General features: G+C 51.3%; 2 protein-coding genes across 16 annotated transcripts in view; one reads left to right on the forward strand and one right to left on the reverse strand.

Annotated features, from left to right (window-relative positions):
• LOC147650593 (uncharacterized) overlaps positions 1-4,964 on the reverse strand; it is an 86,787-nt gene extending 81,823 nt beyond the window's left edge. For 3 of the 15 annotated variants that reach the window (XR_015276274.1, XR_015276272.1, XR_015276270.1), the window contains exon 1: positions 4,566-4,960. The gene's annotated coding sequence lies outside the window, so the exon portion shown is untranslated. Of the gene's footprint in view, positions 1-1,892; positions 2,013-4,565 lie in introns of those variants that run through there. The other 12 variants (XR_015276269.1, XR_015276266.1, XR_015276268.1 and 9 more) reach the window with 9 other exon arrangements.
• An 861-nt stretch (positions 4,965-5,825) lies between these two features.
• POU3F4 (POU class 3 homeobox 4) lies at positions 5,826-13,824 on the forward strand. Its single transcript, XM_023946358.2, has one exon. It carries the CDS (start codon positions 5,904-5,906, stop codon positions 7,020-7,022), a length of 1,119 nt encoding a protein of 372 aa, XP_023802126.2. The 5' UTR covers positions 5,826-5,903; the 3' UTR covers positions 7,023-13,824.
• The last annotated feature ends 1,135 nt before the right edge of the window (positions 13,825-14,959 follow it).

Consider the following 14,959-nt stretch of genomic DNA (forward strand, 5'->3'; position numbering starts at 1 on the left):
GAAATAACTCAATATCCAATACAGCTCGCGTTGCACCGCTGCCTTCTGCCCCCTCCCCCATCCCCAGAGGGACACTTGCCAATGTCTGAAGCACGGTAAAAAAACCCACGAGAATCGATAGCGCCGGTGATTTCATTAAAAGTTTGCGGAGCGCCTTTCCCCGTCTCCGCTCGGGCGCTCCCGGGCCCCGGGCACCCCCTGCTCCGGGCAGCCCCCACTTTGATTTATTCCCATTTATTTCTCGCAGCCCAGGGCTGTCTCCCCCGCTTTGATGGCGACTCCCCCGTGCCCCGGGGCCCGAGGTGATTTATCGCCCGCCCGCCTCCCCCTGAACTTCTCCCCCGCAGCCCCCGGGACCCCCGGCACGGGCAGGGCACGGAGGGCGAGGGATGCTGCAGCCTCCAGAGCCTTTCACCGGGGGTCTGCTGGGCGGGGGGGAGGGAAAAAAGCTGCCAGGAGGTGCCAGGGAAGCGCACACGCTGGGGATGGAGCGCATGGAGCTTTGCAGGCGCTGCTGGGGGTTTTTTTGGGGGGGGCCCAAGGAGGGCTCGCGGTCTCGGCCAGCCAGCCTGCCCCACCATCACCATCCTGCACTGCCCAGGCTCGGTTCACCAAGGAAATATCTTTCAGCAACGCAGCCTGGCCTGAAAGTTCATTTTTATAACAGCTTTGGCTGGCGCGACCTGAAGGAAGCGGGGAGGAAACTTTCCACCGAGCCGTAAACACACGAAAGTCTGGGAGAAAACCAAGAATTAGCAGCAGCATCTACGTATTTATAAACGTAAATCTAGGGATGACGAGGCGCTTCAAAATGCAGGAGGCGTTTCAATCCCTCTGCGAGATCAGGAGCATCGCTGGATGCTTTGCACGCCGACTGCTACAGCTGGAAAAGCGTATAGTTAAATAAATAATAAATAGATAAATGAAAGCAAAAACACACCACTTGAACCCAAACGCCACATGGAAATTGCTCGGTAAGCTAGCAAACAGCAACGCAGGTATTTGTCATCCGAGGAACAGAGAGATTTGTCTTCAATGTCTCATTAGTCAACAGAGGTTAACTAGCGAGCCAGTTTAGTGCGTGCTCAAATCCGACCCATTCTCCTTTAAATATGTCTGAGCAGAAAGCTGTCCGTTCGGGAATTGTATTTGGATTATTTCTAAAGCACGGCCGGGATGGCCTCTGGGGTGGCAGGAGCTGGGGGTGCCCATCTCGGATGGCATCCCCCCGATTGCTGGGAAAAGCTTCACAAGAAAAAAACAAAACAACAAAAAAAAACCACAACCGAAATACAAAACAACAACAAAACCACGGGATTTCTCTCCGGGATGAAACCAGCGCGTTCTTGTCATCACATCTGTTTGAATGGCAAGGAAAGTGCCGAGGTAAAAGAGAAGGGATCGGCATTGTTGTGGGGTTTATTAACTCCTGCCGTGACCTCGGGAGCTGCCACGCTGCCTCTCCCCATCCACACTTCTCCACCAAACACAACAAAACCCAATTCGTGCATTTCATAGACGGCCAGAGCGGTCCCGCAGCAAAAATGTGCACTTTGGAGAGACTTCCCGGAATATTTATGGGATGGTTTTTTTTTTTTTTGGTTTTCTTTTGCTCCGTCAACCAAATGTTGGAGACGAGACCTCCTAAAACCGACCCAGCTCAAAAATAACAGTGACCTGAACATGACGGGGCAGTGCACGAATTAACATTTTTTTTTTTTTTTCCCGCAGCAAGTACATTTTTCAAACATCAACAACGTGGAAAAAAAAAATATTAATGATAATAATAATAATAATAAATAATAAATAATAATAGCAGCAATAACAGGCGATTCGAGCAGGAGTCACCCAAACCGCTTCGGAAATCGCAGCAGTTAGAATACAATATTTACCTTGTGATTTTTCCTGCCCGGGATTGGCTTTATTGTCCCTCCCTGGACCAGCCCAGCCGCAGCCACGCTCCCTCCGTGCCGGGCTCTTTGCTGCCGGGCTGGTGCTGGGAGAGATTTGGGGGGGGGGGGGGGGGCTGCATTCATTCTTACATTAGGACTAGTTTAATTTGCAATCTGTCAGTCCATCTCCTGGCTGTGGCTCGGAGATGGCAGTGTGGCTCTCTCTCCCTCCTCTCTCCCTGCACAGCATTTACTCACGTTCAAGAGCAGCCAGCAGAGACCAAAAAAAAAAAAAAAAAAAAAAAAGGAACTAATTGAGCTTGTGTCGGTATTGGCTAATTTCTGCTAATACTCTGTAAATTCCTTTTTGCTTCCTAAGCTTCCCCCACGCTGGTTAGGTGTTCTCAAAGCCTCTCCGGAGCTCCAGGAACCTCTTTCTCAGCACTGATGGGCGGCTGGGCTTCAGCAGGAGCCCCAGCGCCTGATGTACACAATGCAAACCTTAACTCCTGGCTCCAGAAACGGTTAAATTGCCCTTTCCCAGCCCCCACCCCCGTTATGATTGACTCTGTTTTTAAATTTGCACTTGTTCCCACCAAGCGCAATCTAACTCGTCCTGTCTCCAAAGTGAACTTGTGTTGAAGGTGAAGTTTTCAATATAGAGGTCACGACACCGAGGCACAGCTTACCGCTCCGAGCTTCATGCTGTATTAAACACAATCAAAACGAACCCCTTTTAGACTTTTTTTTTTTTTTTTCCCCTCTCTCTCCTTCCCCTCCCGCGGGTGAACAATGAGAGGAGGGGGGAAAAAAAAAAAGAAAAAAAAAACCCAAAAAATCTCTTAGATATAATAAATAAATCTAATAAAATCAGCTCGGTGACGATAAGAAACGCGTTCGTGGGTTCAGGTCGCAGCCTCCAGCCCGTGGGGAACACGAGCGCATCCCGAGCTCTCCAAGGGGAGCGCTGGGGCTGGGGGAGGCAGCGCTGCCCCGCTCGGGGGTGACACCGCCGCTGCCACCCAGGGGACACCCAGGGCCGAGCCACGGAGCAGGGTGACCCCAGAAAGCCCCGGTGCCGCCGGTGCCAGGGGGACTCCACACAATCCCAGCTCCTGCACTTCAAAGCGGGGAGTTCTCTATAGCGACTTCTCGCTGCCCCAGGACGGTGGCTGCCTCCAGCTATTGTGCGAGCTTTTTCACGCCAAAGATTTAGCAGAAAAAATAGATATTAAAGCGAGTTATTTGCTGAGGAAACGCGGGTCCCTCCGGGGCGGGGGAAACTCAGAGCCAAAGGGGTCGAGCACACAGTGGAACCCAAAAACTTTTTAAAAAATTTTTTTCAATAATAATAATAATAATAATAATAAAAACTTTAATGGGTTTCGGTCTATGAAAAATAAGTTACAAATTCTTGCAACAGTAGCTTTGCATGTACTTATTTTTCTCCCATGTCCAGACGGGGTCGGCTATTGAATAAGGCTCTTTTATTCTGCATGGGGCAGGGGATTTGTGGCCATGGTCCCCCTTTTATTCCTCTCTCTATGGAAACCCAGATCATGGGGAGAAATATGCGAGGCTGAATAAAGAAAAGCAGCAGAAAGGACCGCTTGAGAGCGGCATCTGTTACACTTGGGAAGTTAGACTGACAGGAAAGAGCTAAAGAAACCCTCTCCAGCAGATTAGTTAGAACAGCAAGAAGATTTAACTATATGCAGATAAAAACACTATAAAATCCACCATACTCTGCTATAGGCGAGGTGAGAGCCGCCTCGGCAGGAGCAGAGCCGGGCTCTGCCTTAGCTACGTTTGCAGCAAAGATTAAAATGGGACATTCGGGGTTTTATTTCCCTGCCAGAGACTCTGCCTTAATTAAACGGCGGATCTGAACATCTATTTTCACGGGCAATGGGATTTGAAAAATTGTTTCGGAAGTTAAAGTGCAAATTAATTTTAAATAATTTAGTTACGTTTTTATACAGTGCGGATTTGATGTTGTTGGGGGGGTTTTGGGGTGGTTTTTTTTTTTTCGTTTTCTTTTTTTCCCCCGCGGGCTGCGGTGATGTTTATTTCGAGGAGCTTGTGAAGGCGGAGAGTGGGGGGGGGGGGGGAAAAAAAAATAAAGGAAAGAAGGGGGGGTGGGGGGAAGAGATAAAAAAAAATTAAAAAGGAAAAGGGAAAAAATAAAAAGGAAAGGCTAAAAAAAAAACTAACGAGGAAGAAGAAGCTGGTGCTAGAACTCCTTCCCTGCCCTCCCCGCGCTCGGGAGCGGAGCTGCGCGTCCCGCACCGCCCGCACAGCCCCGCACCGGGAGCGCGGCTCCAGCGGGGACATTCCCATCTCCCGACCCCCCCGCCTCACAACCCCCCTCCCACCGCCGCCCCTCTACCCGCAAACTTCATTTTTTTATTTACTTTTCCTTCTTTTTGGTTTATTTTCCGAGCGGCCGCCCCCCCCCCTCCCCGCACCCCCGCGGGTGCGCAGCGCTCGCCCGGGGGGACCCGCGGAGTCCCCGATATATCGCGATTTGCCCCAGCCCGCTCTGCTCCTCACCACCCAGCCCTGCCTTTACCCCTCTCACACGCTGCCCCGGCGAGAAATTATTGTGATTATTATTATTATAATGAGGAAAGCGATGGGACCCGGCTCGGAAGGAACCGGAGGAGCGCTCACCTTATTTAGATCTATTTTCTCATTTTCTTGAATTTTCTTCAGATCTGTCTTCTCAGAGAAACTAATGCCTTAATGACTTTCTGGTAGCTGCAAGCCTTCTTTTATTTCTGCTAAATATATGAAAATGTATGCAAATTTAAATCAAGCTTAACCTAGGAGCTCTTGCAATATATTTAATGGAATTTCAAACCAATAAGGGGACTCTGATGCAGTCTTCTGGAAGTGCAAATATAATTACGCAGCTCGGTTACCTCCAAAACGATGCAGGGAAAGGTCATTTTGGAACTCGGGAGCGGGTCGGGGGTCCCGGGGCTGCGCCTCTGCCCGCCCCGCCGGGGCTCCGCGGGTGCGGAGCTCTGCCCGCCGGGCCCGGGCGCGCCGGGGGCTCCGCGCTCCCCCCGCTCCTCCCGCGGGGGGGTCCCGGCCACCGCACGCGCCTTTCCCCCCCATTCTTTTCCTTTTCCTCACGTTTTTCTCCCCCCCCCCCCGCCCGCTCCCCTTCCCGCGACCCCTCGCTCCTTTTTCTCCTTTTTCTCCTTTTTCTCCTTTTTCTCCTTTTTCTCCTTTTTCTCCTTTTTCTCTTTTTTCTCTTTTTTTCCCCCCGTTTTGCCCTGCAGCCCGCCCGCCAGGCGCGCACCGGCGGCGCACCGCGCCCGCGCTGCCAACTTTGAGGAGCATCCACCGGGATTTACCGGCGGGGAGCTCCTGTCACTGGGGGCTTCTTTCTTTATTATTATTATTTGGGGCTTTTCTCAGGTTTTTTTTTTTTCCTGCCGACCGAACGGCCCGGGACAGGCGGAGACTCGGGGCAGCCGCACCGGGGGAGGAGCGGAGCGGAGCGGGCGCCGCGCACCCGGAGCGCGCCCGGGCCGGCGGGCGGGGGCAGCGCCGGGGTGGTCCCGCGGGGCTGCCGCCGGGGCGCCGCCGTTTAACCTCTGCCCGCCGCTAATCGCTCCCCATTTAAGCCGTGCCCCCCGCGCCCCCCCGTTCCCAGGCGCTCCCCGTGTAAGCCGTGCCCCCCCCCCCCCACCTCGGGCCCCGCCGCTGCCCGCCCGGCGCGGAAGGAGTTAAGCGGCGGGGCCGCCTCGCGCCCGGCCCCCGGTGCCGGCGGAGTGATTCACTTCCTGCCTCGCGCCCGCGCGGCCCCGAGGCCCCGCCCCACAGGGGCTCGCCCCGCCCCCGCGCAGCGCCCATTGGTCGGCTCGGCCGGCGGCGCGCTCCCATTGGCCGGCGAGGGTGCCAGTCGTGGCGCGGCCGCCGCCGGGCCGCCGTGCCGGTGGATGTCAAAGGCTGGCGCGGCGGCGGCGGCACAGTATAACTCGTGGGGCTGCCGCGGCCATGGCCACAGCCGCCTCCAACCCCTACGGCCTGCTGGGCGCCGGCGCGCTCGCCCACGCCGAGGGCGCGGGCATGCAGCAGGGCAGCCCGTTCCGCAGCCCGCAGAAGCTGCTGCAGAGCGAGTACCTGCAGGGCGTCCCCGGCAATGGGCACCCGCTGGGGCATCACTGGGTGACCAGCCTGAGCGACGGCGCGCCCTGGCCCGCGGCGCTGGCGGGCGGCCCGCTGGAGCAGCCCGACGTGAAGCCGGGCCGCGAGGACCTGCAGCTGGGCGCCATCATCCACCACCGCTCGCCCCACGTCTCCCACCACTCGCCCCACGCCAACCACCCCAGCGCCTGGGGCGCCAGCCCGGCTCACAGCGCCTCGCTGGCCGCCCCCCCCGCCGCCGCCGCCGCCGCCGCCGCCGGGCAGCCCCTGAGCGTGTACTCGCAGGGCGGGTTCGCGGTGGGCGGCATGCTGGAGCACGGCGGGCTCACCCCGCCGCCCGCCGCCGCCGCCGGCCAGGGCTTGCACCCGGGGCTGCGCGGCGAGGCCGGCGGCGAGCACGGCGAGCTGGGCGGCCACCACTGCCAGGACCACTCGGACGAGGAGACGCCGACCTCGGACGAGCTGGAGCAGTTCGCCAAGCAGTTCAAGCAGCGCCGCATCAAGCTGGGCTTCACCCAGGCCGACGTGGGGCTGGCGCTGGGCACCCTGTACGGGAACGTCTTCTCGCAGACCACCATCTGCCGCTTCGAGGCCCTGCAGCTCAGCTTCAAGAACATGTGCAAGCTGAAGCCGCTGCTGAACAAGTGGCTGGAGGAGGCCGACTCCTCCACCGGCAGCCCCACGAGCATCGACAAGATCGCGGCGCAGGGGAGGAAGAGGAAGAAGCGGACCTCCATCGAGGTGAGTGTCAAGGGCGTGCTGGAGACGCACTTCCTCAAGTGCCCCAAGCCGGCCGCCCAGGAGATCTCCTCGCTGGCGGACAGCCTGCAGCTGGAGAAGGAGGTGGTGCGGGTCTGGTTCTGCAACCGGCGGCAGAAGGAGAAGCGGATGACCCCTCCGGGCGAGCAGCCTCAGCACGACGTGTACTCGCACGGCGTGAAAACGGACACGGCCTGCCACGACCTCTGACCGCGGGCTCCGGCCACGGGACTGCCCGGCCGCGGGACTGCCCGCCGGGCTTTCTTTAACTTATGGTTTCGGGAGATGCTGCGGCGAGGGGTGCCCGCCCGCCGCCGCCTCGGCAATATTATTATTTCTTTTTTATTTTTTTTTTTTTTTTTTTTTCTCTCTCTCCGCTGATCACACACGGTGTTTACTCGCAGACAAGGTTTGTTTTTCGGTCTCCGCTAAGACGAAGGAAAAAAAAAAAAACAAACAAAAAAAAAAACCAAGACCGAAAAAAGACGCGAAAAATATATTAAAAAAAAAAAACAAAAAACAACCGACCCCACCGCAAAACAAAATCTAAACAAAAAGGAAGAAAAAAGAAAAAAAAACAGGAAAAAAAAAAAGGGAAAACCCACGGAAAAATAGAAAATTAAAAAAAAAAAAAAAGAACGGAAAACCCGACAGAAAAGGAAAAAAGGAAAGACAGATGTGTGCCTATGAATAACCTTCCAGCGCCTTGGTTATATCAGCTGTATTTCAGGTGAATCTGTTTTACAATAGACTAGTTTTGCATTTTTAAAGACTTATATAGCGTTTTTAAATGTCTGAGGTGTTTTACTACAAACTGTACACAATATTTGTGACCTAATTTGTATCGAATTGAGCAGTCCAAGCGTTCCTCCCTTCCCCAAGCACCGGCAATGTCACCCAGCGGGGCCGGGGCAGGGCCTTCCTCACCCTCCCCGAGGAGATGGGGCTCCCTCCGCGCCCGCGGAGCCCCGCACCGATGTGAAGAACAGGCTTTATTTGTTGCAGCTTTTTTTTTTTTCTTCCTTTTCAAGAACTTCCCAACACCGTAAAACGGTCGGGTCATAAGCCTGACCTCCCCCCCTTCTTCTCCCAAGGGAAAAAAAAAAATAATTTATATATATATATATAAAATAATTATTTCTAAGAGATTTACCCGAAATTAAGCATCACAGCCAAACCCGTGGCATTTGCCAGTCTTTTTCTTTCCGAAGATGAGTTGGGCTTTTTGATCAGCGCCAGACTGAGAGGTCTGTAGTAAAACACCTTTATCCTTCTGCGCTTTCGCTTCGGAAATCGGTTTCTCTGTATTTTGTTTCGATAGTGAAGAGGAATGAGGTGTCGGGGGGAGGGAGGGATGGGGACAGAAAACGCCCGCATTTGGTTCACGCTGAGCTTCTTTCCGCGTCGCAGGGAGATGCTGGATTTGTGGAAAAGCTTTTCTAGGGGGAGGGGGAAGAAAAAAAAAACAAACAAATAATCATAATAATCACCGACAAAACAAAACAGGGAGAAAAAAAAAAAAAACAACAAAACAAACCCAACAAAAACCCCTCAACCACCAAAACCAAGTGGCTAAAATGCTCACGCCGGGAGCCTTTTTTCGGGCGCAGGGAAGTGCCGAGCTACACCCGCCCCTTCTCCCCCTGTCCCTCCCAGCCCGTGGCTGCGCTGTCCCCAAGGGCGGGGGGTCCGCGTGTGTCTGTCTGTCTGTCCGTGTGTGCGCGCACCCCCCGAGCCCCGCGCTGCTCCCGCACCCCCGGGGCCGCCGGGCAGGGCCGGGCTCCCCCCCCCGCTCCCGGGGCTGCACCCGCGGCCCCCCGAGGGCCGGGCCGGTCCCCGCTCCGCAGCTCCCGCACAGCATCCCCCTCCTCCTTTCCTCTCCCCCTTCCCCCTCCTCCAGATTTTTTCCTTTCGACATTTATATTTTTCAAGTATTTTTCAGTAAGCGGTTAAAAAAAAAAAAGGAGAAAAAAAAAAAAAAGGGAAAAAAAAAGAGGAAAAAAAAAAAAGAAATTAAGAGAAAAAGAAAAAAAAATAACTCGACACTGAGGACCTGCCTATTTCTGCCAACTTTATAACTGTACAGTTTTGTATATTAAACGTTTTTTGGAAGTTATTAATTTAAAGAAAGATCATTTAGTTTATTCATTTAGTAACTGATGTATAATAAACGCTATTTTCATTAAAGGTTGCTTTTTTCAACTATTTTATCCAAAATTGCCTATTGCAGTTGCCAACAATTATTTATTTTCAATAAATTCCGCATTATGTTTAAAAAAAAAAGAAAAAAAAAAGAAAAAAAAAAAAAACGTTTCAGAAAGAAACAAGAACAAAATAAAAAAAAGCCTAAATGGGTATCGGATAAAAATAATAACGAAACACACGAATGGCTGTAACATTTGGTTATCGAGCAGTTTTAGTCAAGGGGTTTATATTGACGCAATATTTTATTGTTGTAAAAGGAAAACAAAAAACAATTTAAAAAAAAAAAAAAGAAAAAAGGTTTAAATAAACATTTTTACGAAAGAAAAACAAAATAGCCGGCAAAGTGCGGGTGCGTGGTTTGTGCACTGGCCGAGCCGGGCTGCGGGGGCTCCTCCGGGCCCCCAGCCCCGGGCACGGCCGGGGGGGCTCGAGGGGCCGATCCCGGCAGTGCCGCCGACACCTGCCGCAGCCTTTGGGGTGGAAAAAGCTCTTTTTTGGGGTGGAAAAAAAGGATCTGTGCGGTTTTTTCGGAGCCGGGCAGCGTGTGTCCGCAGCCGCGTTGTGTGTGTGTGTGTGTGTATCAATATTTGTGCGCGGCCCGGCGCTGCCCCCGCCGGCCCGGCCGGGGGTCCCGGCCCCGGGGCAGCGGCGGCGAGCGGGGCACCGGGCGAGTTCCTTTTGTTCCGCCCGTCCCCCCGCCCAGCGTGGCCGGGCCGCGGCCGCCGGGAGCGGAGGGGCCGCGGAGCCGAGCCCCGTCCCCGCCCCGGGCCGCTCCCCCCGGCGGGGAGGGCAGCGTGAGGGAGGAACAATAACACTTAATCACATCCAGCGCCGGCAGAGCGGGGAGCTGCGGGCCCGCCTGGGTGCTGGGGCAGGCAGGGAAACGGCAGAAAACTTCGAGGGATCGCCAGCGAATCTGGCCTTTTAGTATTTATTTTATTATTATTATTATTTTATTTTTTTTTCTTCTCCCCCTTTCTGAAGCCGAACCTCGGAGAAAACAATACCCAAACCCTTCTGCCAGCAGTGTAGGGGGGAAAAAAAAATTTACCTTTAGGAATCCTGAGAAGCGGCCCGAGCAGGGAGAGAGCTCTCGCCTTCAATGAGCAGCAGCAGCACGAGAGTGGACAGGAGCCTTCCCAGAGCACTGCCAGCACACCAACCCTCCTGCACCTGGGAGCGAGAGGGATTTGGGATGCGAACAGTGGGCGATGCATTGTTTCTGAACCATAAAACTGATTTATTTCATTGGTAAATCTGAGCTGCGGCCTTGTGGGCAGCGGGCCTGCGGCCGGCCCTGCGCTGGGCAGCGGGACCATCACCTCCAGCTCTCTCCAGAAGGATTACAGCAGCGGCAGAAAGGAAATATAAGCCCCCAAAGCCCGGTTTTTTTTTCAGTCAGCTCCAAGAACAGGATGAACGTGGCGTGGGGACCAAAGCAGGAGCGAACAGCCGCGGTTTGTAAACAGCCCCAGCTGAGGACACCAGGAAAAGCTCCAGGTTCAGAGCAGCTCACGGTGCCTCCCAACATGCAGGGCCCAGGGAGGCAAAGCTCCTAAAGGCAGCCTGGCTTTGGAGGAGGGACAGAAGGCGTTTCACTGAAATTAGCCCGTTTTAGAGCCCTTTGGCTGCTCTGTAAATACAACCACAGCGAGGGCTGGGTTATGTCTTATTTTAAAACAAATTAGGTTGAGACAAAAGAGATGCAATGAAAGACGAAATCAAATAAGTTTATAAACAGAAGCACTTCAAAGGCTGCTGGAAAGCTGGAGAAATAGGAGAATTTCGTTTAAAGAAAAGAAAATCTCCGCTGGTTGTTGCCCATCGATTTCAGTGTTCCTGCGAGCAAAAGGAAACTCTTTTGTGCCACCTAATGTTAAGTACAGATCACTGTTGTCTTCTTCGCTGCCCATCATCATGGTGAGCGTGGAGAGGCCTCGGGGTGCTGAGCCCATCAGGGTGGAGCTCAGCATCCCAAAGTCCCACCAAACCAAGGGCAGGGAAGAGAGAAACTTCAGCTTCACAGTTACCTTCTGAATTTAGGGATTTTTTTTTTTAAAAAAAGAACTCAGGAGGGGGTGGAGAGAAGCACGGGGTAGGATCATAAGAATGAGAGACTCCAAATTTGGGCTTTGTTATAAAAAAGTAGCTGCAGAACGAGCACATCCAGGGTTTATATAAGCTGCCCACCCCCAAGCTCCATCTCAGCAGCCTCTGGGCTTGGGGGAGCTTCTCCCTCCGCTCTCCTCAAGAACCCAAGTGGCCTGGCCTTTGCACACCCGTGTCTCCCAGCTGGAAGAATTTTGGTGTGTACTTTGCAGCCATTCACATTAATTTAGTATGTAAATATCTCACACAATCCTTTAAAGAAAGGGCTGAAAGCAAGTGTTTCTCCGATGACAATAAATTCACACTGGTTTTGTGATTTTCATGGTGAGCGTTAAACATCTTCAGCAATTTTTGAGGCTGAATGTTCCAAGCTTTTCATATTATACTTAAAAAAAAAAAAAAAAAAGAAAATGGAAAAAGAACCAGTGGCTTCCTTTGGGTTAAGTTTTAAATATTTGTATGCTGTGCTCTTTAAAGATGGTCAGGACATGGGAGAGAGTTCTCTTGAAAGCAAAAAATTACTAGAAGTAAGCAGAAATGCCATTTCACTTTAGGCTGGACATTATAGAGCATTCAAAATATGAACTAGTCAATCCGTACCTTTGATTTGAGGCTACATTTGACCAAGATGTTTTTTAAATCTCTCAAAATCAATTATTTCAAGTTTTTCTTTCTGTTTTTTTTAGGTATTGATCCCCTAGGTTCAGGAAGAACAGATGAGAGCAGCCTGGTCTTCTTGGGCTGCATCCATGTACCAAAACCACCACCGATTTTAGGGCCACATGTGCATGGAGGCACATTTAAAACTTCAGTCCTTCCCCCAGGAGCTCGTGGGGCTGAGGGTGGATGCCCTGATCCCCAAATCCAGACAAAATTCGCTGTTTACTCACCAGAGGAGCTTCTCTGTAATCAGTGAGCTCACCATGCAAATGGAGTTATTAATTAATCTTTGCACAACTGAATTCCAGGGTTCCATCCTGGAAAAAATAAATATTTCAGGCAGGTGACCAATCCTGCTCAATATCCCCCCAAAATACCCACAGACATCAGGGCCTACATTTGTGCTCACTTTCCCCTTTTTCCAGCATCCTGTAACCAATAGACTGGAAAGGCTCCACAGCAATTACATATTTAGGATATGTGATAGCTGCAGTTAAGATCTTTACGACTGATTGCAGGATAAAATTTACTTCAAATGTGCAAGAGCCCATTTTTAAACCTCAGTCTTTCAGCTGCTTTGCATTAGAGATATTCCAAAGAATCAAAAGCAATTAGAGCATACAAAGTCTAAATGGTAAATAATTTCCAAATCAAAACCTTTATTAAAGCAATAAGCATCTATTTTTGTTAACGTTGTAAGAGATGGAAAGGGCCAAAGTAAAGAACTTTTGGTTCAATGTCATGGAAAGAAAGGCAGACTTCTGTGCTGAAGAGCAGTTTAGGAAATCCCACCCCAAGTGGGTTTTGGGTTGAGTTTGAAAGACTTGGGAAAGCAGGACAAGCAGCAGGATTTAAAACTCCCATTTTCGTGGTGGGGATGGGAGCAGGGACGGTTTGCACATGCCTGAGATGGGATCTGTAGGTGGATCTGCGGCTCCCCATTCCCAGCGAGCGCCTCGGCGCCTTGCAAATATTTGTAGAATCACGTCCTTAATTAGAGTGGTAAAACAGTATTAAATCTTGGAATGGGAGAGAAAGAGGAGAGCGAGGAAGAGCTGTCACTGGCGAGAGCCTGTCAACAAGAAGTGAAAAAGCCAATGGTAAATCTCATTTCTGGGAGCTCTGGGTTTGCAGAGCCATCGACCGGCGGCTCCGGGCTCGGCGGCTCCTGATCGATGCTCTGCTGGCACAGCCCAGGAGCTGGGGGCTGCTAAAGTGGCTTTGAAAATGGGGATATTCCCAACAGAGACTGTGAAAAGCTGGGCAGCAGCTCTCCTCACCTCTGGTGTTATTTAGACACCCAAAATGCTGCTCCATTATTCCATCACTGGATTTTATTTTTTTTTAAACGATGCCAGTCCTTGACTTCTGCTCCTTGAGTACAAATAATATTTACCCAGCATAGAAGCGCCATTTCTGAACCCAAGTTGTTTTCCTTTTTGGCCAAAGCATGAAGTTTTGTTTTGCATATTCATCTTCAGACTTTGGGAAGGAAAAAATCAAATCAAATTAAATCAAATCAGCCCACAGATCTTACCAAAAAAAATAAAAGGCTGGGGGAGATGAGAGTGTCTGAGCTGCCCTGCCATCACTGAAGGGCAACTGGAGGTAACACGAGCTGCTCCCCATCCAGGGCTTGTACTTCTCTCCAGATTATGGGATTAGTCTCTGTTACATCTATCTACAGTTGGGAACTTGTGATCCAGTTAAAGCAGCTTGAAAGGCGCCCAGCAGGTGCTGGGGGTCCGACTCGGTGGCACAAATTCCGTGAGTTACGGGGGCAAAGCAGGGCTGGCCTTGTGCCGGGCTTCCCAAGGCTCCCCACGGCTGGGGGAGACAGGGAAAACGTCCAAATCCTGCCAGAAAACCCTCCCAGAAGGGGAAAATCAGCCACAGCCTCTTTTTATTCCACCCTGCATCTTGAAATGGAGTTGCTAACGCTTAAATACAAACACTGTCAGACGTGAGTTTATGATTCTTTGCTGCTGCACACACATCACACGGACACAGGGGATCTCCCACACCTCAGAAATGCTAATTCAGCTCTGGAATTCTGAGTTTGCAGAAACTGTCCTGTAAATGTCACGGGGGATTACCAAATCTACAAAGATTATAGCTCTGCATATGTTCAGACTATTGATTTAAAACTTTATTATCTTTGATATAAATTCTTTACAAAGGAAACAATTCAGCAGTGGGAATTCTGCCCATGTCAAGATTTTGCAAGCTTGGAATCCTTCTGTTCAATCCTGCTTTTCACTTCAGTGGGCACATCTCTGTAGGTGATGCAACACAAACCCAGCAAAGCACCTTATAAACACAAAATCCTGCCCTGCTCAGCCCAAACTTCTCCCAGCTGCAGCAGAGAGAGGATGCAACACACTCCCAGTTATTCAGCCATGAGGAGCTTTTAATGGAAAATGTAATGGTGTGGGGTTTACTCTCGTGTGTTCTTCATAGTGTAGTAAAGCTGTAGTAGAGCCTCAGAAAATCTGCCTTTGTAACAAGATCTCTGCAGAAATGAATACATGGTGAAGTGGCTGGCAGTGGTTTGCTCAGAAAAATTTGCAGTTGCATAGTAAGATATTTATAACAGGATTAGATTTCAAGTACAAAGCCTAAGTTCAAAGATTTTTCAGGATGGCACACGAGAAAATGACAAACTCTGATTTTTTATTTTGAGTTCACAGTTCTCTGTGGTGGAGAACCTTTGTGGTAAAGCATCACTTGGAGCTGTCTCAGCTGGACCTGGGAAAATCGTGGCCCCTTCCCAGCCATGCCAGGATGAGATGCAGATGAGCACAACAGATGCTGGGAAAGGTCCCAGGCTCCCCTCCCTGTGATCTGCTCTCCTGTCTCTGATTCCATGGGGTTGGGTATTCAGGGCACAGCAACCTGCACATCTCACACCCATGTTGGCTCTCAACCCTCTGTGCAGGACTTTGCTTTCCTGGGAAAGCCCTGTGGAATCCCTCTGAATGCCACTCCTTGGGCAGAAACAGTCCTGGAGCAATTCCAACCTGGTCCAGTGAGAGAGAGCACCCCTTACAGGACCTAAAAATCCAGGTCAAAAACTAAACTCTGCCTTGTTACAGGACCTAAAAATCCAGGTCAAAAACTAAACTCTGCCTTGTTACAGGACCTAAAAATCCAGGTCAAAAACCAAACTCTGC

Source organism: Cyanistes caeruleus, chromosome 14 (assembly GCF_971803275.1).
Source record: "Cyanistes caeruleus chromosome 14, bCyaCae1.hap1.1, whole genome shotgun sequence".
NCBI classification, from domain to species: domain Eukaryota; kingdom Metazoa; phylum Chordata; class Aves; order Passeriformes; family Paridae; genus Cyanistes; species Cyanistes caeruleus.